The following is a 26,992-nucleotide window of genomic DNA, read 5'->3' as shown; positions in this document are numbered from 1 at the left end:
TGATCCCGGGGTCCTGGGATCGAGTCCCACATCGGGCTCCCGGCTCAGCGGGGAGCCTGCTTCTCCCTCTGACCCTCTCCTCTCTCATGCTGTTTCTCTCTCGCTTGCTCTCTAATAAATAAATAAATAAAATCTTAAATAAAAAAAGATTTTATTCATTTATTTAATTGACAGAGAGAGAGAGACAGTGTGAGAGGGAACATAAGTAGGGGGAGTGGGAGAGGGAGAAGCAGGCTTCCCGCGGAGCAGGGAGCCCAATGCGGGGCTCGATCCCAGGACCCCGGGATCATGACCTGAGCCGAAGGCAGTCGCTTAACCAACTGAGCCACCCAGGCGCCCCCACAGTGTATTTTCTAAGGGAAAGTACATTCTTTTACATAACCACAATGTACCTCTCAAAATCAGAATACTAACACTGATAAAATATTACTACTATCTAATCAACAGATTTTATTTAGATTTGGTAATTCTTCCCCTGATATCCTAATTCAGGCTCACACATTGCCTTTGCATTTAGTTTCCATGTGTCTTTATAGCCTCCTTTAATGCCATGCTGTTCTTTAATCTTTGTCTTTCATGACCTTGGCGGTTTTAAAGATGGCCAGCTTTTTTGTAGTCTGTCCCTCAAATTGGGTATGTCTGATGTTTTCTCACTATTAGATTCGGGTTGTGCTAGAGTAGGTGGGAGCAGAGGGTGTGGGAAAATGATGATGGTCAGGTCATAGTAATAATTTGATTCTAAAAGCATTATGATATCATGGATGAATTTTAAGTTTGGCAAGGTGGCATGATCATAGTTGTTTTTAAAAGTTTCCCCTGGGGGCGACTGGGTGGCTCAGTGGGTTAGGTGTCTGCCTTTGCCTCAGGTCATGATCCCAGGGTCCTGGGATCCAGTTCCGCATTGGGCTCCTGGCTCAGCAGGGAGCCTGCTTCTCCCTCTCCCTCTGCCTGCCTCTTAGCCTACTTGTGCTCTCTCTGTCAAATAAATAAAGTCTTACACTTGATCTTAGCCAAAAGGCTGAGAAGCGATATAAATAAAATCTTAAAAAAAAAAGTTTCTCCTGACTTTGGAGTGGAGAATTGATGGGGGTGGAGGTGAATTGACTATCACTTGAGACAGGGAACACTGGAACACTATGAGACTGGACTGGAGGAGCAAGTTGTTAGGGTAATGACCACAGTTACTGAATCTCTTCTCTGACTACACTTTATATATATATTATCTGTAATCTGTGCAATCAAATTACAAAATAGGTGGTATTACATCCATTTTACAGAGGAGAAAATGAAGATTAAGGGCATTTAAAGTGACTTGCCCATTGCCACTGTCAGATCTGAATTGGGATGGGTTCGTGAATATCTAAGTCTGGCTCTTTTTGCTACAAGGTGATGTCTCCTTCCTTAGTTACTATATTTAATGCTTCATCTGAGCAGTGTAATTACAAACCTTAGGTCTTTCAGCCCTCGTCACTGCTAAGTAACCACTTTTCGTGCGAAGGGAACTAAATAAGGTCATTGGCAGTATAACTAAAGTTACTTCTGTTCTTTGAGTCTTTTTTTTTTTTTAAAGATTTTATTTATTTATTTGAGAGAGAGTGAGAGAGAGAGAGAGCATGAGAGGGGGGAGGGTCAGAGGGAGAAGCAGGCTCCCTGCTGAGCAGGGAGCCCGATGTGGGACTCGATCCCGGGACTCCAGGATCATGACCTGAGCCGAAGGCAGTCGCCCAACCGACTGAGCCACCCAGGCGCCAAGTTACTTCTGTTCTTGGGCTTTGTGTATGAAACATCTTACCTGTATTTCCTTACATGAGGTGGATTCAGCATAAAATTATAGCACTGCACTTGTTCGTTTCCTAACCCTCCTCCCCAACTCTGCTGTCTTGAGCATGGGTAAGAAAAATTAGAAGCTGTATTGTCTCATGATAATTATGTAATCTTTTGAGATATTCTAGCTTTAGCTGCTGCGGGTCTCAGGACTTCCCTCATACTGTACTGTATTTGACTTTGCCTTGGCATTGATCGCCTCAGTACCAGGGTGTTATTGCCCATTCAGACGGTACTTATTTCTTGGAGTTATTCAGTTATTTTTATTTCATTATATAATTCTGGAGTTATTTTCCTTGAAGATCTATTCCTGCCATCATGGGAAGTGTAGCCTATTGTACTTCTTGCCATTGCTTCATTATTCATAAAAATAAACTCTGCCAGGATTCTGAGTTTTTACATTTTCCTGAAACCAAATCTAAAATTTTGTTTTACATGGTGTAGTGTTCTGGTGATACCTGCGTGTGGCTCAGTTGGTTGAGCATCTGACTCTTGATTTCAGCTCAGGTCATGATCTAAGGGTTGTGAGATCGAGCCCTTGAGTTCTGCTTGAGATTCTCTCTCTCTCCCTCTGCCCCTCTCCTGCTTTTGTGCTCTCTCTCTCTCAAATAAAAAAAATAAATCTTTGGGGCGCCTGGGTGGCTCAATCGTAGGGCGTCTGCTTTCGGCTCAGGTCATGATCCCAGGGTCCTGGGATCGAGCCCCATATCCGGCTCTCTGCTCAGTGGGAAGCCTGCTTCTCCCTCTCCCACTCCCCCTGCTTGTGTTCCCTCTCTCACTGTCCCTCTCTCTGTCAAATAAATAAATAAAAATCTTCAAAAAAAAAATAAAAAACCCAACAACAGTATAGTGTTCTGCATATCTCGTGGGTTATTCCAAACTTATTTCCTTTAAAGGAAAATTATACCCAGATTTGCAAGGAAAGTATTACGATGGTATTTGTATGATTTTTACCACATCTTTTCACCAGATGTGTGTACCATTTACTTTCATTTCTTGGGTTTTACTTTAAGGAGGTTTTTTTGGTTTGAGTTGGGTTGTTTTGGTTTGGTTTTGGTTTGTTTTTGTTTTTTGGGGTTCTAGGTACTAGATCCTAGATCGCATTATTTGTTTCTTTCTCTTGAGTTAAAATACTTTATTATTTTAAAAAAATTTTTAAAGATTTTCTTCCCTTTTTTTAAAGATTTTATTTATTTATTTATTTTACACAGAGACACAGAGAGACAGAGAACACAAGCAGGGGGAGAGGCAGAAGGAGAGGGAGGGGCGCCTGGGTGGCTCAGTTGGTTAAGCGACTGCCTTCGGCTCAGGTCATGATCCTGGAGTCCCGGGATCGAGTTCCGCATCGGGCTCCCTGCTCGGCAGGGAGCCTGCTTCTCCCTCTGACCCTCCCCCCTCTCATGTGCTCTCTGTCTCAAATAAACAAACAAACAAAAAAAATCTTAAAAAAAAAGGAGAGGGAGAAGCAGGCTCCCCGCTGAGCAAGGAGCCCAATGTGGGACTTGATTCCAGGACCCTGGGACCATGATCTGAGCCAAAGGCAGACACTTAACCGAGTGAGCCACCCAGGCAACTCAAAGATTTTCTTTTTTTAAAGTATCTCTACATCCAAGATGGGACTCAAACTCACAACCCGGAGATCAAGAGTCGCAGACTCTACTGACTGAGCCAGCCAGGCCACCCCTAAAGTACTTTACATATATAGAATTGCAGTCTCTAGTCCATAATTCTAAAATCCAAAATGCTTGAAAGAATTTTTTTCATACATTTGATACCAAAACTCGTTTGACTTCTCTTAAACTGACATAAAACTATATATATTATTATTTTTTCCCATTTAGTGTAAATGTTTATGTTTCAGTGTATTTGGTTATGGGATGCTGTCCCTAATCCTCCTGATGGTGTTACGTAATAGATGGCATATCATGTTACTTTTCTAAAATTCAAAAGATTTTTATGCCTAAAACATTTGGTCATAAGTGTTGTGGTTCAGGGATTGTGGACCTATGTCTCTATTTTTAGCACTGATTATGGTGTGCTATGGCTTTGTTCCTTTGTCTGTCCTCCCTTTTCTGAGCTAAGAAAGGTTTCCTCCTTGGGCCTACCCACAGATCCTAGTTTACTGGCCTAAACAGAGTGGCTACTTAATACTGGAATTGAATACCATTAGATGGGGCAGACTTTTACCAGATGCATTATTGAACTACAGATAACATGTTTTTTCACTTGATCTTACTTTCTTTCTAAGCAGTCTTTTTCGTGTTATGCTTCTGTTTTGTTTCTTCTTACTTTTTTGTGTTATGCTTACTATTTACTAATGATACGGTTTTTTTATTTAACAACCTTATATATGTTAGTTTTTTCATTTATAAAAATGGCATAACAATTTTGCCTGCCTCAAAGGATTGTTGTGAGGGCTAAACAGAATGCTTCTTAGAATTTAGCACTTGTTAATGTAGTTGTTATTGATTCATGCATGTCCTGTTGGTTACTTTACTAACATATGGTCAACCATTCCCATATTGGACTTTGAAGTCATTTTCAGTGCTTTGACATTTTTAACAATGCTGGATATGATCCTTACGTATATGGCCGTAAGTCCTTGTGGCCTTATTTTTGTAGGATAGATAGAAGTGGGATTGTTGGATCACTGGGCCCTAATATTTTTCATTTCTTTTCTTTTTAAAGGTTTTTGTTTTTTTTTTAAAGATTTTATTTATTTATTTGACAGAGAGAGAGACAGCGAGAGCAGGAGCACAAGCAGGGGGAGTGGGGGAGGGAGAAGCAGGCTTCCTGCCGAGCAGGGAGCCTGATGTGGGACTGGATCCCAGGACCCCGGGACCACGACCTGAGCGGAAGGCAGATGCTTAACGACTGAGCCACCCAGGCGCCCAATAGTTTTCATTTCAATGGATACTTCCATGTTACTTCCCTAAGGCAAAATTGAGATGTGGTGGGGAAGGTAGCAGTTTCTGGTTCTGCCAGCAGTCTATGAGGAGTGCTCATTTGCCCATAACTGTACTAACAGTGGATTTTATCAATTCATTTGCTTTTTTGTTTTTTATTTAATTATTTATCTTTAAAGATTATTTAGAGAGAGCACACATGCACACTCACAAGTGGTCAGGGAAGGGAGGAGGGGGACAAGCAGACTTTCTGCTGAGCAGGGAGTTTGATGTGGGGCTCCATCCCAGGACCCCAAGATCATGACCTGAGCTCAAGTCGGATGCTTAACTGACTGAGCCACCCAGGTGCCCCTGTTTTTTATTTTAAAGTAATTACAGACTCACAGGAAATGGGAAAAATAGTCTCATGCATATGTCACTCAGCTTCCTCCGGTGGTAACATATAACTAGTACAGTATCAAAATCAGGCAATTGATGTTAGCACAGTACTGTTAACTAAGACTTGGATTCATTTGATTTCTTCCAGTCTGATCAATGGTATCCTGATTTTTTTTTTTTTTTTTCATTTACTCACTAGTAAGTTTGGGCTTCTCCATGTGTTCCAGTGACCATTTATATTGCATGTTTTACGATCATTTATTCATATCCTTTATCCATTTTCTTAAGTTGGTTGTTTGTGTTTTCCTAAAAGTAGCTCTCAGGACTATTCATTGTTTTGTCTGCCATTTTGTTTTGCAGTTATTTACTTCAGCTTCATATACTTTCTATAGTTTGGTTGATCTTGTTTTTTTTTTCTTTTCCTACATAGAGCTTTTTATTTATTTTTAAAGATTTTATTTATTTGACAGAGAGCGAGAGAGGGAACACAAGCAGGGGGAGAGGGAGGGGGAGAAGCAGGCTTCCCGAGGAGCAGGGAGCCTGACGTGGGGCTCTATCCCAGGACCCTGGGATCATGACCTGATCCAAAGGCAGACACGTAACGATTGAGCCATCCAGGCACCCCTAGAGCTTTTTGTTTTTATTTAGTTAATTTGTTTCTCTTTTGTGGTTATTAGGTTTTCTCTCTTATTTAGAAAGGTTTATCCATCTGGAAGGTTGTATACTATTTTCCTTTTTTTTTTTTTTTTAAGATTTTATTTATTTGAGAGAGAGAGAGCAGAAACAGGGCGGGAGAGGGAGGGGGAGAAATAGACTCCCTGCTGAGCAGGTAGCCCAAGGCGGCTTGATCCCACCACTCTGAGATCGCGACCCGGTAGGAAGGCAGACGCTTAACCAAGTGAGCCACCCAGGCGCCCCCCTATTTTCCTTTTAATACCTTTTACTTTTTGGTCTTTAATCCAGTTGGAATGTGTTTTGGATATACTGTGAGAATTATTTTCCCCAGATGTATAACATGCTGTTCCAGCACTACTTAACATAAACTTTTATTTCCGACTCTTTTGGTTGCTTATGACTTAAAACCTCAGTGATTACAAAGGTAGGGATGACTCAAGGCAACGCTTGATACAGTGGCAAAAGTCATATTGCTAAAATTATTGCTGTTTTCCTTACCCCCCGCAGTTAAGTGCTTTTTTTGGGTGTTGTATTTTTCCCTATAATCCTTACCTAACACTTCCTTTGTCTGTCCTGTGTGTTGTTAACCCCAATCCCAGATATTTTCCTCATGGTCACATGATTGAAAGTTTTAGGCATTACTTCCTCTTACTGCTCAGGGGAAGAGAAAGAGTTTCTGAAGCTTCTCAGCAGAACAAGTTTCTTTTCTTAAATGCCCAAGTAAATAGCTCCTTAGATTGTTGCCCCAGATTGAGTCCTTTGTCTGTTCCTGAATCTGTCGCTGTGGGAGTGGGGAAGAATGGGGTGCACACAGAAATGCTGATTGGCTTTTTCAACCAGGAATTAAGGGTTAACAGTTTGGATTTACACTTGTGATTAATTCTGTCTCAGCCACCTTTATGAGGGTGGGAAAGGGATAATGTTTTATGGGAAATTTTAGGTATTGTCTCCAGAAGAGGGCTCGGGTAGATGCCAGGTAGTCAAACCACAGGTGACCAGATCATGACCCTGTCTCCTTCCTATTACACAGATAATACAGAAAGGTACAGAACTGTAGAAAGGTACAGAGATTGCAGCTTTTACATTTATTATGATCTGTTTCTGTATTCTGTTTTGTTCTAGCAACAGTCTAGAGTGTTCATTTGCCTATTTATCCTGTCCTAGAAACATACTGCTTCAATAATAATAGCTTAGAGTACATTTTAATATCTTCTTAAGAAGTCTCCATCATTTTTTCCCCAGAAATTTCTTATATATTTATTTGATATAAACTTTGGGATTCTGACTAGAATTGCATTATGTATATTTTTAAGATGGAAATTCCAAATTATCTAAAAATATGAGAAGCAGCCTGGAGGCTCTCAGTACTTTCTTAACAAAAAAAAAATTTTTTTTTTAAATTTTCTTGGTTGCTCTCCTTCTTCTTCTTCTTTTTTTTTTTTTTTTTTAAGATTTTATTTATTTATTTGAGAGAGAGAATGAGATAGAGAGAGAGAGCATGAGAGGGGGGAGGGTCAGAGGGAGAAGCAGACTCCCTGCCGAGCAGGGAGCCCGATGCGGGACTCGATCCCGGGACTCCAGGATCATGACCTGAGCCGAAGGCAGTCGCTTAACCAACTGAGCCACCCAGGCGCCCCGCTCTCCTTCTTCTTTACAGTTTTTGACCCTCAACACTTTCACAAGTACCAGAAGACAATGGACCCATGGTCCTCCTATCCCCCACAGAGAACTCCTATTTTTAAGTATACCCAAGATACCTAGCAGCCTCTTCTAGTAGGCTATTTGGGTTATTGAGTGGTACCAGCAGAGAACTGAGAGGGAGAACAGCTGGAAATGTGCAAATAAGCTGCCTTACCCCTCAGGTATTAGGAGAGATTTTTTTAAATTAAGGATGCCACACATCTTCCGTTGTATTGCTATTTGTTATGTTAGATAGGTACAAAAAGATAGGAAAATGAAATGTGATAACAGAAAGGAAAATAATATATATTTTTTACAGATTATTTATTATATGCCTAAAACTCTAGAAATACAGTAAATGTGTATTGAAATTAGTAAACATTTAACCAAGGTGCTACATAGACGATAAATATTCCAAAACCTACTTTATACCTCTTTAAGTGGTACCATGATAGGTCTAAGTACAAGAGACCATTGCATTATACGTATGTGTGTATGTGTGTGTGTGTGTGTGTGTATATATATGTATGTATGTATATATACATGGCATCACTATGTTGTATACTTGACACTAATGTAATGTTATATGTCAGTTAAATCAATAAAAAATACTAAAAAAGAAATACAAGAGACCATAGAAATGTATATATTTCACACCTCAGATTCAGTCTGTTGCAGCAGTGTGCAAGATTTATATATGTATATAACACATATAACATATATATGTGTTATATATATATAATATATATATATATTTTTTAAGGAGACTAGTATTTTTATTTGAATCTGTAGGTATGTTCTTTCCGCCCTCTGTTTTACTTCTGGGCCTGTAAAGCTTGTGTTAAGTGAAGGAGAATGTTTTTGTTTGTTTTAAATTTCAGCTTTAGTGAGGTATAATTGACAAAATTGTAAGTGAAATACAGTATTTACAAAATAGATTTGTAAGACTTCTGTGAGGTCTGTGAGGCCATGTTTTCTTACATGCTAAATACTGGATCAGGATTAAGAAAATGAAAGAATTATTTTTCCTTTAGCTATATGAGGATGAATTTTACATCTGTTTCCTCCATGGAAGCCTCTCTGTAGATTGATAGACTTTTTATAGTTTATAAAATGTGTTTATGTCAAAGGATGTTGCTCAGTTAATTTTATCTTAAGTCAGTGTTACGTAGGATACTCAGACACAAAAACTAATCATTGTGTTCCTCTTGTTCTTTTTTTTTTTTTTTTGCAGTGGGACTTCCCCTCTTGCATGCCTGAATGCAATGCTGCATACAAACTCCCGAGGTGAAGAGGGCATCTTCTATAAGGTTCCAGGTAGAATGGGAGTATATACTTTGAAGGTAAATATTTTTGTTAGGGCATCATTTATAAGGTAAATACATGAAGTGACGATATCTAAATGATATTTGTGTCATAGAGATAGAACTCTGTTCTTGAACAGCTTATTTTCAGGAAGAGGTAATATGTTCAATTCTGTATCCTGTAAATTTTTAATACTAATCTGTGGCCATCTGTAGGTAGACCAGAGAACTAACTATTTTTTATTCTTTATGATAATGCTGTCTTGAAAGAATAAACTGAAAATGACTTCCAGTGACTTTTTAAAGAACCTCAGAACATTTGAGTAATGAGTGTTACCTTGGAGCATATGACTTTGTTATTTAATTCTCCATTACAGTTCAGAGCTGTGGTTCTTTTTTTTGTAATGGAGAACGCCCAAGTTCAGAAGATTGCATTTTCTTGTTTTGTGTTTGCCAGATAGTATAAGAACTGGAATATGGACCCAGATCTGACTGAATTCCTGGGCTCATGTTCTTTTTACCGTAACAGTCTTGCTGATTTCTATTTCTGGCACTGAGAAGACACCTTGACTTATCAGTGTCCCTTCAGTCACAAACAGGAAAACCAACTCGAATGAGCTTGAGTAAAACAGAGAGTTTATTAGTTCATATACCTGTAAATTCTAAGAAAACTCAGCCCGGATCCAGGAGCTCAAATGATGTCATCAGGGATTGATCTCTCTGCTTTCTTTTGGCTTTCTCAGGCAGTCTCTCTCCTATCATACATGACTTCACTGTCAACGCCCACTTGGCAGGCTGTAAGTCTGAAGAGAAAAGAGCTTCAGGAACTGAACTGGGAGCTCTTCAATTAGTTCTGATTTGGCTTAATTGGTGTGGCTTGGCCCATGTGTCTATACCTGAATAATCGCTGTTGCCAAATGCATTGAGTCTTCTGACTGGCTATATGTAGGCTCATGATCATTCTTGATGTGAGGTTGAGGTTAAGCCCTCTGCCAGATGAATTCAGAAAAGGGATTGTTTGCCAAAGGAAATTATCAGCAGAAGGAGAGTTAATACTTGGCATGCACTGGCTATTGTCCATGTGTACATGGGACTATGTCCCCTCTTTTTAGCTTTGAGCTGTAGTCATCACTATGCTCAGTGGTTGTGTGTAGCCCACTAACATTAGAAAGTTCTAATTTGGGGCGCCTGGGTGGCTCAGATGGTTAAGCGTCTGCCTTCGGCTCAGGTCATGATCCCAGCGTCCTGGGATTGAGTCCCGCATCGGGCTCCCTGCTCCTTGGGAGCCTGCTTCTCCCTCTGCCTCTCTCTCTCTCTCTGTCTCTCATGAATAAATAAATAAAATCTTAAAAAAAAAAAAAGAGTTCTAATTTGGGGCACCTGGGTGGCTCAGGTCATGATCCCAGGGCCCTGGGATCCAGCCTTGCATCAGGCTCCTTGCTCCGCAGGAAACCTGCTTCTTCCTCTCCCACTCCCCCTGCTTGTGTTCCCTCTCTTGCTGTGTCTCTCTCTGTCAAATAAATAAATAAAATCTTAAAAAAAAAGTTCTAATTTACCTGTAGTACCTCCTTCTTATATACTTCATTAAACTTCCTATGATACAGGGCTCTACTCCCACGGGGAGCTTTTTGCGTTGCTTTTAAGTTTTAGCTGTTCTAGACTTTCCATATCGTTAATAACCTCAATTAAATGCCTATCCTATGCTGGACACTGTAGAGACTATAAAGAAGAATAAACTGTGGTCCCTGATCTCTTGATGCGCACACAGTTATTGAAGTAATTGTATCCTAACAAAACATACTGTGATATAAAGTACTGTACTATAAGGCATCGTCATAGTGTAGAGAAATAAAGATTAATTTTGAATAAGAGGATCTAGAAAACTTGTTTTTGTTTTAACTTGTAAGATTTGAATTGAACTTTGGCTGGTAAGTAATGGGGGGAAGGACCTTCCAGGATAAGGAACTAGCTTAAGCAAAGGCACAGATGGAGAGATTCAGAATGGATTTGAAACTAGAGTAGATTGAAGTGGTTACCGTCATCTGTGTGGGCTTGAGGTAAGGAGTTGGGGGCGGGGTAAACATTAGGTGAAGATCAAATTTTGGAGGCTTTTTGAAAACCTGAATTAGCAGTTTCGAGAGAGAAAGCACTGAGAGATGGCAGAGGTTTTTCAGAATAGTATGATCAAATCTGTGTTAGAAAGATAATTCAAATCGGATAGATTTAAGTGATTGTTTGCAAGAGATAATTGGCCTGAACTATGAGAGTGGTTAAAGAGAGGCAAGGGACATTAGAGAAATAAAATGTATACTATGGAGTGGGTAAAAGGAGGGGTGAAATGATTCTGAGATTTGGGGCATGCACAGTTGACCAGTTGATCTTAGAAGGGTTACAAGTTTAAGCTTTAAGAATTACATTTGTACTTAAAAATACTTGTTGATCCTACAGGTCAGGAGGTCTGGCTGGCAACTAACTCTGTAAAAGTTGTTCCACATTTGAAGGAAAGGATAGAAAAATATGGGATGTGTATTTTAAGAAAGTATATAACATAGGAAATGTCTTAGAGAGAAATGGAACGAGGATATAAACATAGGAAATGTCTTAGAGAGAAATGGCACGAGGATATAAACCTAAGTGGGAAGTAATAGTTCCTTACTAGAGGAGAGGTTATTATCTTGGCTGTAATGTGAGTGTCAGTTGTAGGAAGGAGGGTCACATGTTAGAATTATTTTTTATCTGATTATAAAATGTGGGAAAATAAAAAAATATATTGAGGAAAAAAGAATTAGCCATAGTTTCATAACTTAGAAATTCACTAATATGTTTGCTTATATGTGTATATTTTTATATACTACATGCATACGTAGTAGCTAATATTTATTGAGCTCTTATTATATGCCAGGCACTATTCTAAGCATTTTACATTTAACTCATTTAATTTCAGAATGATCTTTTAAGGTAGGTACTGTTATCTCCATGTTACAGACAGGGAAACTGAGGCATAAGGGGTTAAGACTTTGATCAGACTGCATAATTAGGAGAAGATAAAGCCAGAGTTCAACTCCAGAAAGTCTTAGTTTTCTAGTTCTTGATCTTGCACCTATCCTACTATATCTCCTACATACTGTGCTGACAGAGGTATCTTTTCTGATTAGCATTCTCATTATTCAGTGGAAACCAAAGATTCCTGTGAGTTTTTAAAAAAAAGTATTCCTTGGGCGCCTGGGTGGCTCAGTCGTTAGGCATCTGCCTTCAGCTCGGGTCATGGTCCCAGGGTCCTGGGATTGAGCCCCACATCAGGCTCCCCTCTCAGCAGGAAGCCTGCTTCTCTCTCTCCCACTCCCCCTGCTTGTGTTCCCTCTCTCGCTGTCTCTCTCCGTCAAATAAATAAATAAAATCTTTAAAAAAAAAAAAAAATGTTTACGGGGCGCCTGGGTGGCTCAGTCGTTAAGTGTCTGCCTTCGGCTCCGGTCATGATCCCAGGGTCCTGGGATCGAGTCCCACATCGGGCTCCCTGCTCCGCGGGAAGCCTGCTTCTCCCTCTCCCACTCCCCCCGCTTGTGTTCCCTCTCTCGCTGTCTCTCTCTCTGTCAAATAAATAAATCAAATCTTTAAAAAAAAAAAATTATTCCTTTTGGGGCGCCTGGCTGGCTCAGTCAGTAGAGCCTGCGACTCTTGATCTTGGGGTTGTAAGTGTGAGCCCCACATGAAGAGTTTACTTAAAAATAGAAAAAAAATTTTAGATTATTCCTTTTGTATTTGACTCTTGCTAGTTATTAACCATTATTTAGGAATCAATTAGATTCAAATAATGCACAATTTCTTCTTATCCAGAGTCAGCTCAACTCACAATGCTTAATGGTACATACACACAAATATATATCCTTGGATGATGAGTATATCTACCTTTTACAAAATTGTTATTGTATAGTTTTTTTGTTCTGAACATCTCATTTACTTGGACTTAACATATACCCAGTTGTTTTGAATTTAAGAAATTAGATTTCTCTGTTGTGCTTTCATATGATTGTCATGTATAATTTTTATCTTTGGATGTAGATGGAAACGTTAGCTAATTTGACCCAAAGAAGAGAGATGACAGGAATTCAGAAAATATTGCTGGTTCTGCTACTGAATCCTATAATACTAAAAATTAATCAGCACAGTTAAGTTGCAACAATGCATATCAGAAATTTAATTCCTATTTGCTGAAATGGTAGTGATTGATCCTAATTGGATGCCTGTATTTTCAGAAAGATGTGCCGGATGGGGTGAAAGAGCTATCAGAAGGTTCGGAAGAAAGCAGTGATGGTCAGTCAGACTCCCAGAGTTCCGAGAACAGCGGAAGCAGCAGTGATGGTGGCAGCAACAAGGAGGGGAAAAAGAGCAGGTGGAAAAGGAAAGGTAAATCCACCTGATCTCTCAATAAAGTACTGAACGCTCTAGGACAAATGCCCTTGTTTTAGTAGCTCCTCTCTTTTCAGACCCAGGACAGTCCGTCTCTTCCTGTTCCTTTATGATTGGTACTGTCCAGTTGACTTTCTTGTGATGATGGGAATGTTCTGTGTCTGTGCTGTCCAACACCACACAACCCAACAACAGTATGTCTGTTGAGCACTTGAGCTAGGGCAGTTTGAGGAACGGAATTTTTTATTCTTTTTAAATTTTAATTTAAATAGCCACACGTGGCTAGTGGCTATCAGTTGGACAACATGGCTCTCTAGGTTTTACTTGGGTTAATATTGAGCCTTTTTGAAGGATGCTCTTGTCTGATTTGCCCCTTTAATCCTCTCTTCTAAAATTTGAGCACTTACTGCTCTAACAGCTCTCTACTTACCAGGAAAAGAATCTTTTCATTTCTACGAGCAAAGACTAAATTTAGTCTGCTGTTCTTTGCTCTCCCCTGCTTGGTGTCTGCTTCGTAGCTTACCCAAAAAACATTTTTTAGGGAATGATGTCTGTTGCTGCAGCATCGCTGGGATGGATTTTCCACTTAAGAATACATTTTAGGGGCACCTGGGTGGCTCAGTTGTTTAAGCGACTGCCTTCAGCTCAGGTCATGATCCTGGAGTCCCGGGATCGAGTCCCGCATCGGGCTCCCTGCTCAGCAGGGGGTCTGCTTCTCCCTCTGACCCTCTTCCCTCTCGTGCTCTCTGTCTCTCATTCTCTCTCTCGCAAATAAATAAAATCTTAAAAAAAAAAATACATTTTATTACCTATTCTTGCTAATTATATGTAGCTTCTTGTCAGAGTCTTCTTGTTTTTACCTCAATATTTATAAACTTAGCTGTATATAGCAGGGCAGATTTAAGCCAACTCATGATGGTTCCTTTACATGGACTGATATAGTGATACTCAAGAACAAAATGACATCCAAGAATTTCCCTAGCTTGGATATCCTCTTCGGTTTGTGTTACAGGTGAGCTGTCTTTGGATCTAGAAGCTAGAGTTATGTTTGTGGGAATACTTGATGCGTTAATTTTAAGTGCCTTTGGAACTGCATCAGAAAAACAGTTTGATTCATTACCATCCCTGCATTCATGTGCGTGCTACTCCTGGAGAGAACTCAGATAATTGGTGGCATCATTTGTGTTCTCTGGTAAAGCTACCACACATACAATTTGGGCAAATTTTGTAATCAGACGATTTTAGCCTTAAGATCACTATCACTTGGAGAGTAACCCAGACCTCAGATGTTAGGAACAAATGGAATAAAGTCAAGGTAAAGCTAGCTCCTGTAACCAGTGTTCTTGAGATAGATTTTAAGTCAGTAGTGAAAGGAGGTGTGGTCCAGGCCAGGGCCTTAAACTCCTCAGAGTCTACTAAGGATCTTTTCTTTTTTTTTTTTTTTTAAGATTTATTTATTTATTTAACAGAGACACAGCGAGAGAGGGAACACAAGCAGGGGGAGTGGGAGAGGGAGAAGCAGGCCTCCCGTGGACCAGGGAGCCTGACGCAGGGCCTTATCCCAGGACCCCGGCATCATGACCTGAGCCGAAGGCAGACGCTTAACGACTGAGCCACCCAGGTGCCCCAAGATTCACAGTTTCTGGATATGTCTAAAGACAGGGAAATCAGTAACTAAGTAGGCCAGACTAGTGAATTTGGGAACAGAATCGTGGTCTCAGAGGTCATTCTTTCCACTTTTCAATAGCCATATATGAACAGTAGCTGTTTTGAGTAGTGGCTGTTACATGTTTGTTAAAGGTGATCTCTAAGAAGTTCAGGTGTATGGCGATACAGGAAGATCTAAGAAATAACAACAGAATCCCAGTGTCAGTAGGTTAATAGATTTAAATAGCATAACCTTGCACTATATTTAGCATTATAATAGAAGATATTTAACAGCAAAGTAATAGCAAATTCAGAATTGTGGTCCAGATAAACTGTTATTGAACTGCCTTTGTATTCATTCCTCTTCTAGAAATTATCACATTATTGAATATTTATCGTCAGTTTACATTAAGAGGAGATGTTCTGTAAAGATCTTTTCTGATTATAGGTAGTCTCTTAAACTGAGAGTAGGGGGTGCCTGGGTGGCTCAGTCGTTGAGCGTCTGCCTTCAGCTCAGTTCATGATCCCAGGGTCCTGGGATCGAGCCCCGCATTGGGCTCCCTTCTCTGCAGGAAGCCCGCTTCTCCCTCTCCCACTCCCCCTGCTTGTGTTCCCTCTCTCTCGCTGTGTCGCTCTCTGTCAAATAAATAAAATCTTTAAAAAACAAAAAAAACACAAAAAATTGAGAGTAGAATGGGCTATATATGGTGTTTGGAAGGTGAAGGTAAGAGGTGAACGTGATGTCATATGGATTTCATGTTTACTCTTTGCTGAGCGACCAACAATGAGGAATGATTTAGTTTCTCATAGGATGTGCTTCTCTCGTTCATGGGTCATACATATGGCATGTGGCATAGGTATGTAAATTTTTAGGTACATATTATATAATCTCTGAAAGTTTTTGTACTCCAGTGCAGATTAACATGGAAAGCTTGTAGTTAGCAGTAATAGGAGCAGCGTGCAAAAGAGCATTTCTTAATCAGTTACAGTTATTAATAAAGGTAAAGCAAAGTAATTGTGCCTATTCCTTTGTCTTATTTAGGGTTTTTACTCTTAATCTGACATCACTTTCTTTCAAATGCATTGTTAAGACAGGAAGAACATTGAGATAGTAGCAAAACCCACTTCCTTTTATGTACAAAAATAAAGAGCTCTGACAGCAAAACTGATACTTCTGGTTGCAAATCGATAGAAACTCTCTTGATAATAGATATACCTTTTAAGCAAATAGGAACAGAGAACAGAACTTTGAAATTCAGTCCAATATTAAAACTAGTTTATTGATTTCCATGTAAAGTGGAAGAACTTAGAAGTTCATAGTTTGGGTTCCTAATTATCAGACAGGAAACAATGTTCAGAGGAGAGCTTTATGGAATTCCAAGCCAAGGTAAGGTGGAATAAATCCAGAAAAAAAGATTAAAATCAACTTTTTCTGTTGCTTTTTTTGCAGAATCATAGCTAAGCAAAGTCTCTGCCTTTTCCCCAAAATAAAATATAAATATTGCTCTATGAAACAACAATAGAAGTATTTTTATCTTCTGGTAGAGAAAGTTTTATTAAATTTTCGCCTGCTTTTAAAGTGTCTTAAGAAAAAAGTTAATTCCGTAAAATACACCTTTTTACTTACAAGGAATTACTAATTCTTCCTAGGGGCATAAACTAATGTTAATTTAATTGCTTGTTCAAACTACTTTAAATCAGGAATTTGATAAATACTATGTTTGGAGTTATTTCAAATACCAAAGACCTGCCTGCCCTCTAATATCATTTCTGTATGTAAGTTTACTGAATGGGGATGATTATGTATATAATGTCTCCTTTAAAAAGTATACTCCGGGGAAAAACTCCTTTGGGCAAAGTTAAGTTATGTGGAGAGCAATCTTTGAGAGAGATCTTCTCTTTTTCTGTGGTGTGGTTGGCGGCTGAGTCAGAGGTTTTATTAGCTCTGTCATGTATTAAACGTGGCTCCACTATTAGGACTTGGATAGGTAGGGTACCCAGAAGCAAGGAAAGGTGCTCAGGTGTGGCCTCTCCATCTTTGATTAGGGGATTGTTTGAATATTAATCAGTAGCCACAGCCTGCCAAGTTTGAGGTAGACTGCACTTGGTGTGGGAAGTTAACAGTCTATTAACTTCTGGAAATAAAATTCCTCAAAAGACAGACTCTGGTGAAAATAAAAACTCTCCCTTAAAAGAGGGATTGCTAGGGTGCCTGGGTGGCTCAGTCGTTAAGCGTCTGCCTTCAGCTCAGGTCATGATCCCAGGGTCCTGGGATCGAGTCCCACATCGGGCTCCCTGCTCAGCGGGAAGCCTGCTTCTCCCTCTCCCACTCCCCCGGCTTGTGTTCCTGCTCTCGCTATCTCTCTCTCTGTCAAATAAATAAATAAATAAATCTTTAAAAAAAAAAAGAGAGAGAGGGATTGCTGTTTAGGAAGATTAAAACAATTTTGGATACTTCAGTTGTTAATCAGTCTTTCAGCTATTAATCCTTCAACTGTAGAAGGCTAAACTTCAGTTTTGATGTTATTGCTTCATTATTTCTGATAGTATTTCTTTTTTTTTTTTTTTTAAAGATTTTATTTATTTATTTATTTGAGACAGAGAGAATGAGAGAGAGAGCACATGAGAGGGGGGAGGGTCAGAGGGAGAAGCAGACTCCCCGCAGAGCAGGGAGCCCGATGCAGGACTCGATCCCGGGACTCCAGGATCATGACCTGAGCCGAAGGCAGTCACTTAACCAACTGAGCCACCCAGGCGCCCTGATAGTATTTCTAATACTTGAGAGGGGCCCATTGAATATCTTCAGGAAGAAATAAAATAGGGATTATTCAGTAAAGTCTTTAATTCAAAGGCATCTAATGTGGATAGTCTATATCCTTTTGACCTTGTTCAATATAATATCCATTGAAATGGAAAATTTTCCATTCTGTAATATATCTGAAAAGTAGTACCTTCTGAATGTATACTCAGTGGGTAGTAGTAATTGTCCAGCAACCTGAGACTACTTCAGTAAACTATATAAAACTGGCTTTAAGGGCGCCTGGGTGGCTCAGTCATTGAGCATCTGCCTTCGGCTCAGGTCATGATCCCAGTGTCCTGGGATCGAGTCCCGCGTCGGGCTCCCTGCTCTGCGGGAGGCCTGCTTCTCCCTCTCTCACTCCCCCGGCTTGTGTTCCTGCTCTCGCTGTGTCTCTCTCTGTCAAATAAATAAATAAAATCTTTAAAAAAAAAAAACCCAAAAAACTGGCTTTAAGTGCCTCAAGTTCTAGGGGCACCTAGGTGCCTCACTTGGTTAAGCGTCCGGCTCTTGATCTCGGTTCAGGTCTTGATCTTGGTTTAGGTCTCACTCTTAGGGTTGTGAGTTCAAGCCTCAAGTTCGAAAATTTGTTTTAAATAATTTTCTGGAAATAATTTTAAGCTTAAAAACTCATTTCTCTACTCGGGGTGGGGGGGGCTGGTTTTTAAATCAAATAACAAGTAACTGCAGGTCTTTTGATCAGAGTTTGTTAATATTTAAAAAAATTGTTAATATTTTATTATGTCTTTGTATTTATATGAAAGCAAGCATTTTTTTTTTCCTAATCAGATACTAAATATGTTCCTAAATAAGAGAGCTTTTAAGTGTTGAGCAGTCCACATTGGAGGACCAGTAGATCAGGATATAATCTTGAGAAGTATTATTTAGGCCATTCATTAGTTTACTTACAAAGTCAAAGATATAGGGGCGCCTGGGTGGCTCAGTCGTTGGGCATCTGCCTTTGGCTCGGGTCATGATCCCGGGGTCCTGGGATTGAGCCCCGCATCGGGCTCCCAGTTCCACAGAGAGCCTGCTTCTCCCTCTCCCACTCCCCCTGCTTGTGTTCCCTCTCTCGCTGTGTCTCTCTCTGTCAAATAAATAAATAAAGTCTTTAAAAAAAAAAAATCCAAGAAATATCTCTATTTAGAATGCTTGCCACACTCATTCTTTCTCCAGTATGTGTGTACTATGTGCCAGGTATTTGGGAAACCAATTTAAATAAGGTGGGGGCCCCATCCATATCTAGAGGTATAGAAAAAGAAGCAGACAGTTAGCAAATGACTTTAATAAGTAACAAGTGTTTATATGTGTCATGTTATGGCTGTATTAGAGAAGGAAGTTGTTAACTTGACCTGGGTTAGTAAGTATTGTGTGAGCTATAGAATATTTTAATATACTTCCTTCTGTTGGGAGTATAACCTCTAAGGAAGACAGGTTGTATCATGGAAAGAAAACATATATAAAGACAAGAAGGTAGAAAGGAGGCCATATGAAGGTAAGTTTGGGTGGAAAAGGAGATTTGTGGAAAGAAAGAAGGGGAAAGAAGTAGGGATCAGACTGTTCATCTTTAGTGCTAGTCTCCATTATTTATAGGGTATTGCTCTGCATAAAGTGATTTCTTAGGAGATTTAAGAAATGTAGTATGTATGGATCAGAGAATAGCAACCCCACTGACTGTTTCAAATTTTCATAGCCACATACCACGAGGAACCAAAAAAACACATTTTTTTAAAAGATTTTTTTGACAGAGAGAACCTAAGCAGGGGGAGCGGCAGGCAGAGGGAGAAGCAGACTCCCGGCTGAGCAGGGAGCCCGATGCGGGGCTCGATCCCAGGACCCCGGGATCATGACCTGAGCCGAAGGCAGACGCTTAACTGACTGAGCCACCCAGGTGCCCCAGGGAACAAAATTTTTGTTTATAGACCTTTTGCTGTTGGTTTCCTCCTCTTGTCCATTTAAGATCTGAGTAAATACACTGACTTTTTTTAATTTTAATTTTAATTTATTTTTATTACTATTTTTTCAAGTTTTTATTTAAATTCCAGTTCATTAAATACACTAGCTTTGATTTGTTTTTCTACTGACTATTGTTTATTGTGGTGTCTCTCCCAGTTGGACGGGGGCCCCCAAATGTGGGGCGACAATCAGGTGGAAGCTTGTGGCTCTGGTAACACAGCCAGGCAAAGAATTCACCTGAGGCAGAACGAAGAGATCGAAGTTTACTGAATACACCACAAGGGAGCAGCGGGCAGGACAGCAAAGGGGACTATCTGCACAAGGTGGTGGTGAGGACTCTTTAAAAAGGGGGAGAGTTAGGACAGATGGGGATGTATGGAATATTCCCCGTTTTTGGTAACTGTGCCTGATTGTAAGTAGCCCATTGGTCAGTTAGGGCTTATGGATATTTTGAGGTGGGTCCCCTGATGGGCTCTTCTGTCCTCAGCACCTCGGCTCTTTTGCCTTGTTCTACATTCCATTGCTCAAGCCTGTTGCCTAAAAGTGACCTCTACATTTATGTTAGTTCAGTTTTCTAGTCACTGGTATTTGGGTTAAAAGAGTTCATTTCTGGGGCACCTGGGTGGCTCAGTCGTTTGGACATCTGCCTTCGGCTCAGGTCATGATCCCAGGGTCCTGGGATCGAGCCCCACATCGGGCTCCTTGCTCGGTAGGGAGCCTGCTTCTTCCTCTGCCCCTCCCCTGCTCACGCTCTCTCTCCCTCTTTCTCTCTATCTCCCAAATAAATAAAATCTTTAAAAAAGAAAAAAGCGTTCATTTCCATTCCACTCTTGAAGATCATTTGTTCTGGGTAGTAGATTTCCTTGATACAGGATGAGATTAATTGGTGACATTAATTGGTTTTATTTGAAGTAGTATAGAAGTGTGAGAGATGATTTTTCTCCAAGTGCCACTTTGTAAGATAGGATTATGAACAATGTCTCAGTCCTTGTGGGACTTTGTGGGCCAAAACACTGGTGTCCTAGCACTAACCAGTGGTCTATGAAACCCAGGAAACGTTGGAATGGAGGGAAGGCAAAAAATCGTAACAAAGGTTTGATTTCCCACTGCTTTGTGCTGATATGAGAACTACAGAAATATGTGTCTTGCACATGAATTTGTACACTGAAATTACCTGCAGTACACATAATGTCTACCAAGAAATAAATGTCATTTGTTTTAAATAAAGATTATAAATAGGGGCTTGATGAAGTTAAAATGCAGCCTTTAATGTTCATTTTTCAAACAATGTCCTATTCTTTTTTTTTTTTTTTAAAGATTTTATTTATTTATTTGACAGAGATAGAGAGCACAAGTAGGCAGAGCAGCAGGCAGAGAGAGAGGGAGAAGCAGGCTCTCCTCTGAGCAGGGAGCCCGACCCCAGGACCCTGGGATCATGACCTGAGCCGAAGGCAGACGCCTAACCGACTGAGCCACCCAGGCGCCCCTAAACAGTGTCCTATTCTTAATATCTTTATCCTTTTTAAAATGTAGCCCTAGGAAATCTTAGTTCCTTATTTTGTAACTCTGTGGGCACTATTCCAATGCCCTTCCCACACATCCCTTACCCCGCATCCTCCCCTCCCCAGCTAGCTGATTTATTCTCAAACTTTTCATCACAAAGTACTATTCTCTTCCCTCCTCTATCCATTATGGACTGACACTTATGTAAAATACAATAAAAACGGCCCAGCAGTGTCAAATTTCTATGAAAGTATCTAAACGCTTGTTCTCACTTTTTGTATTTATCATACAGCCGACCAGTCTTTGGACTACATTCCTCCTTTAAAGGAAGAAAAACATAAAATGATTTGCCCCCCCTTTTTTGAATTGAGAGTGGAAAATAATTCTACCTTCATGAGTAAATAATGAACTGTAATGATTTTTTTTTTTTAAGATTTTATTTATTTATTTGGTGGAGAGACACAGCAAGAGAGGGAACACAAACAAGCAGGGGGAGTGGGAGAGGGAGAAGCAGGCTTCCCGCCGAGCAGGGAGCCCGATGTGGGGCTCGATCCCAGGACCCTGAGATCATGACCTTAGCCGAAGGCAGACGCCTAACGACTGAGCCACTCAGGCGCCCTTGTAATGATTCTTTACTAGCACTGCAGAGGCATTAGGCCAGCTCTCAGTCGCTGCTCATCCTTCCTCAAAAGTAACTATTGTCCTGACTTCTGTCAATATAGTTTTGCCTGTTTAAAAATTTTTATTAAATTATATATATTGAGAAAAATGCACCTTATGCAGCTTGTTGAATTTTCACAAATGGAACAACACCGTGAACCATCATTCAGATCAAAGAACAAAACAGTGTCAACACCCCGGTGGTCCTCTCTGTGCTCCCTTCTGGTAATAACCATTGCCCCAAAGTAACCACTTTAATAATTTCTCATAGTATAGACAAGATGTGTATGGAGCAGAACCAGAAGCTGGTTTTAAACTTAAATCAAATCATGCCTTTTCTTTTTTTGGCCCAAATAATGTTTGTAAGTTTTCATCCATGTTTTTGTGTATATTCATCAGGTTCTTAAAACTGTATAGTATTCTATAACTATTCTCCTGCAGTAGCTCTACTTATCTATTCTACCATTGATGAACATTAGGTTATTTCTAGTTTTTGCCTATTCTACTGTGAATGCTTTTTTATGTCTTTTTTTTTTTTTTAAGATTTTATTTATTTATTTGAGACAGAGAGAATGAGAGTCAGAGAGCATGAGAGGGAGGAGGGTCAGAGGGAGAAGCAGACTTCCCGCTGAGCAGGGAGCCCGATGCGGGACTCGATCCCGGGACTCCAGGATCATGACCTGAGCCGAAGGCAGTCGCTTAACCAACTGAGCCACCCAGGCGCCCTTTTTATGTCTTTTTGTACTCGTTTCTTCTGGGTACATACTTGGGAGCAGAATTAACTATAGTGTATGCTGCCAGACAGTTTTTCAGAGTGGTTCTACCAATTTATACCCCCCACCAGTAATGCGTGAGTTCCAGCTATTTACATGCTCACTAATTGTCAGTCTTCTAAATTTTAGACTTTGGTTAGTGTATAATAGTGTTCCATGTGGTTTTAAGTTGTATTTTCATGATGGCCAACAGAATTGGAGTCTTTTTCATTATGAATCATTTGGATATCCTCTCTTATGCAGTGCCTTTTCCAGTCTTATCCATTTTTCATGGGTCATCTTTTCCTTAGTGATTTGTAGTTTTTCATATATTCCCTTATTGAATATATATCTTGTAAGTAACTTCTCCCTCTTTATGTCCTGTCATTTTACTCTCAAAAGTGTCTTTTGATGAATACAGTCTCTCAATTTTAATATAATCCAGTACATCCTTAAGAAAATTGCCTCTCTCGCTGACATGAAAATAGTTTCTTCTGGGCCATAAAACATGCCTTAACAAATTTAAAGGGATGGAAATGAGCTAATGTCTGCTCTCAGATCACAATTAAACTAGAAATCAGTAATAGAAAGATAACCGGAGGGGCTCCTGGGTGGCTCAGTCGGTTATGTCTGTCTTCGGCTTGGGTCGTGATCCTGGGGTTCTGGGATCAAGCCCCATGTCAGGCTGACTGCTCAGCTTGATCTGCTGCCCCTCCCCCCGGTTTGTGCATGCGTACACTCTCTCAAATAAATAAAAATCTTTTAAAAAGAAAGATAACTGGAAAATTGCCAAATACATGGAGCTTAAACAACACACTTTGAATAAAACATGGGTCAAAGAAGAAATCTCAAGAGAAATTTTTAAATATTTTGAACTGAATAAAAGTGAAAACACAACATAACAAAATTTGTGGTATACAGTGAACAAAGCACTGATTTACCTTTTTTAAAAAAGGGAAAAGACCTAAATAAACAAATTAGGTTGAAGTAAATACCAAAACAAGAAAAATGTAAAACATGAGACTTTTTCGCAGTGCTTTAAGAACTTAGATGAAATGGGATGATTTTGTAGGAAAATAGAATGCATAAAAATTGAACCCAATAGAGATAGAAAATCTAAATGATAAATTTTCGTACAAATAGGGATATAGAAGAGCTTCCCTTCAATTGAACACCATACTTAAATGGCTTTTCAGGGAAATCCAACCATATGTTAAAGGATCAAACAATCCTAATGTTTTCAGGAATAGTTTAGATTATTCAGATTCTTTTTGGAAGTAAAATTTCAAAACTTTTTAGAGTACAGCGCTATCTTGTGAATACTGAGGGAAAATCTTAAAGTTAGCATATAAAATCCAACCATACATTAAAAACTATAAATCCTAAACAAATGGGGTTTTAGGTTGTAAGTATGATTCACTACTGGGAAATCCATTATTATAATAGATGATATGGAAAATCCTATTGCCATTTCTATACTTGCTGAAAAGGCCTTTATGTAAATTCAGTACTCAATAAAATTGAGAATTGATGGATACTTCTTTTACATAATAACTTAGTCAGAAAACCAGCATCTTAATGGGGAAACAAACACTAGTGGCTTGCTCTTTAGCTAGAAGTCAAGAACAAGGTGCCCAGTAACTCAGTTCTTACATCTCAACACAAGGAAGCAAGAGAAGCAGTTGGAACAGTGAGCAACAAAAAAGGGGAAAACTACTTCAATGTGCGGATGATACAGTTATGGATCTGACAAAAGAATCAGTGGAGATAAACACTGATGAAGAAGGTAAAGAATTTGGTAAAGTAGCAGGTGTAAATAAAAGTAATATTTGGCAACCAGCCATATATAGAAAAAGGGAACACATTCAAAATAACTACAACAGCAGAAACTCTGAGCATGACCTTTGTAAGCTATGTGCAAAGGTGTTAGAACTGAATTTCTGAAAAGGTGAAAATGGGTTCATTTTTCATATCATACTCTAGGATAAAGTCCAAACAAATGAGAGATATAATGTAAAACATGAAACCAAGTACTAAAGGAAAATATGCGTGAGTTCCTTTTAAAACCTGAGAATAATAAAACTTTTTAAACGGTTTCTGGAGGCATGTGATTTTATCCCGACTCAGCAAACCCACCTCTCAGAATCAATCCACAGATACAACGTCAACAATACAAAATAGCATAGCTTAAACTAACGCTTCTCAAACTTGAGCATGCATCGGAATTAGGTGGAGCTTATTTTGACACAGATTCCTATGCCTTACCTTCAGAGTTTCTGATTCAGTAGATCTGGGCTGGGATCTAGTAATTTGCATTTCCAAAAGATTTTTTGTTTTATTTTAATTTTTTAAAGATTTTATTTATTTATTTGAGAGAGAGCGAGCATGGGGCAGCGGCAGAGGGAGAGAGAAGCAGGCTCCCTGCTGAGCAAGGAGCCTGATGTGGGGCTTCATCCCAGGACCCTGGGATTATGACCTGAGTCGAAGGCAGACTCTTTTTTTTTTTTTTTAAAGATTTTATTTATTTATTTTTTAGAGAGCGAGCGAGAGAGAAACAGCATGAGAGGGGAGAGGGAGAAGCAGGCTCCCCGCTGAGCCGGGAGCCCGATGTGGCACTCGATCCCAGGACTCTGGGATCACGACCTGAGCCGTAGGCAGTCGCTTAACCAACTGAGCCACCCAGGCACCCCGGATGGCAGACTCTTAACTGACTGAGCCACCCAGGCGCCCCTCCAGCAGATTTTAAAATACTGATTGTTTTTCTTAGTGTAACACATTAAGAGCCACTGGTTAGGACATTGTAGTAATAAGAGCAAAAGTCCAGAAAGAACCAATATACTCATCATTCTGGTTGAAGTAATTATAGTACATCTGCACAATGGAATTCTGTGTACCTATTAAAAGGAATGTGGTAGATCTGTATATTCTGTTGTAGAATGTTCCCCAGGATATATTAATTATTTTAAGTTTTAAAAAATCAATATTCTGGACAGCTTATGGTACTTGATTTTTTGCATAAAGAAATGAGTGAAAGGGGGCGCCTGGGTGGCTCAGTTGGTTAAGCGACTGCCTTCGGCTCAGGTCATGATCCTGGAGTCCGTGAATCGAGTCCCGCATCGGGCTCCCTGCTCAGCGGAGGGTCTGCTTCTCCCTCTGACCCTCCCCCCTCTCATGTGCTCTCTCTCATTCTCTTTCTCTCAAATAAATAAATAAAATCTAAAAAAAAAAGAAATGAGTGAAAGTATTAAAATATCTCTACTGTTTTCACCAAAACAAAAATACAAGTATAAAAACAATGGAAGGATACAAATTAATATAAATGATTTCATAAACCGGAAGAGAAGTAATAAAGGGGTGTATACAGGGGAGGGAGCTAGACTTACATGGAAGTCAGTTTTATCACTTTACAATAATTAAAACAAGTTTTTAAAATGTACTTTCTAGAAATATGAAACAAAGCAAGCTCAAGAATATGTCAAATTTGTGGCATAGTGACATAAGTAAGCTGCTTGGAATCTTAATTACAGGAGACCAAACATCAATAAATCTTAAACTGCATTCAGTAGTCTTATTTTCAGTAATAGGGACTGTTTCTTTGAAATTAGATCTATAGTAGAAAGCAAATTAATAATTACAGTAATGTTCTCAGGAACCAGGATTATCAAGGAAGAAGAGAAGTGATAGAATTATAGAATCAGAAAAGTTAGGTGACAGTCCTATAATCTTAATTTGGTATCCATCCATGAATTTATTTTTCTTTTTCTAAAAAAAAGGCCTTTCTTGTTCTAACTATTGAAAAGTCCTAGAACCAATGGTAACCCCGTAGCAGTGCGCACCCCCTACCCTGCAGCACATGGTCTTTTAATAACATTTCCAATTAAAAGATACCAGGGTCTTTAGAGAAGTGGCTGATCCAAGTTAGGCAAAAAAATATGCAAGGTTGCCTGAGACACTTTCTGTGGCAGATAGCGAGGAAGCTGGATACTGCTGAGGTCATGTCCCAGAGATGGTTTACAACTTGAAGGCTCACCCACAAAACCAAAAGGTTACAGTTTGAATGCCAAATTTGTAATGATTGTTTTTGATTTAAACATTTCAAATACATAAACATCTATGGGTTGATAATGACACTTCAAAATCAGTTTTACATACTGGTAGCTTTCTGAGACTGCTGTAACAAATTACCACAAACTACGTGCCTGTAAAGACAACAAAATTTAGGGGCGCCTGGGTCGCTCAGTTGTTAAGCGTCTGCCTTCGGCTCAGGTCATGATCCCAGGGTCCTGGGATCGAGCCCCGCATCGGGCTCCCTGCTCAGCGGGAAGCCTGCTTCTCCCTCTCCCACTCCCCCTGCTTGTGTTCCCTCTCTCGCTGTGTCTCTCTCTCTGTCAAATAAATAAATAAAAGCTTAAAAAAAAAAAGAAAAGACAACAAAATTTATTTTCTCATGTTCTGGAGGCCAGAAGTCTGAAATCAGGGTGTCAGCAGGGCCATACTCCCTAT

At 39.7% G+C, this 26,992-nt stretch overlaps 1 protein-coding gene across 5 annotated transcripts in view; it reads left to right on the top strand.

Annotated features, from left to right (window-relative positions):
• Window positions 1–26,992, top strand: part of ASXL2 (ASXL transcriptional regulator 2) — a 144,655-nt gene that overhangs the window by 79,487 nt on the left and 38,176 nt on the right. For 2 of the 5 annotated variants that reach the window (XM_035000721.1, XM_035000720.1), the window contains 2 exons: window positions 8,698–8,806; window positions 13,021–13,171. In XM_035000721.1, coding sequence (XP_034856612.1) covers window positions 8,698–8,806; window positions 13,021–13,171 — 260 coding nt within the window. Of the gene's footprint in view, window positions 1–8,697; window positions 8,807–12,458; window positions 12,933–13,020; window positions 13,172–26,992 lie in introns of those variants that run through there. The other 3 variants (XM_035000723.1, XM_035000722.1, XM_035000724.1) reach the window with 3 other exon arrangements.

Source organism: Mirounga leonina, unplaced genomic scaffold (genome assembly GCF_011800145.1).
Source record: "Mirounga leonina isolate KUSES-001 unplaced genomic scaffold, KU_Mleo_1.0 Mir_125, whole genome shotgun sequence".
Lineage (NCBI taxonomy): Eukaryota > Metazoa > Chordata > Mammalia > Carnivora > Phocidae > Mirounga > Mirounga leonina.
The sequence above is the reverse complement of the archived record's forward strand: the minus strand, read 5'-3'. Positions and strand labels throughout refer to the sequence as shown.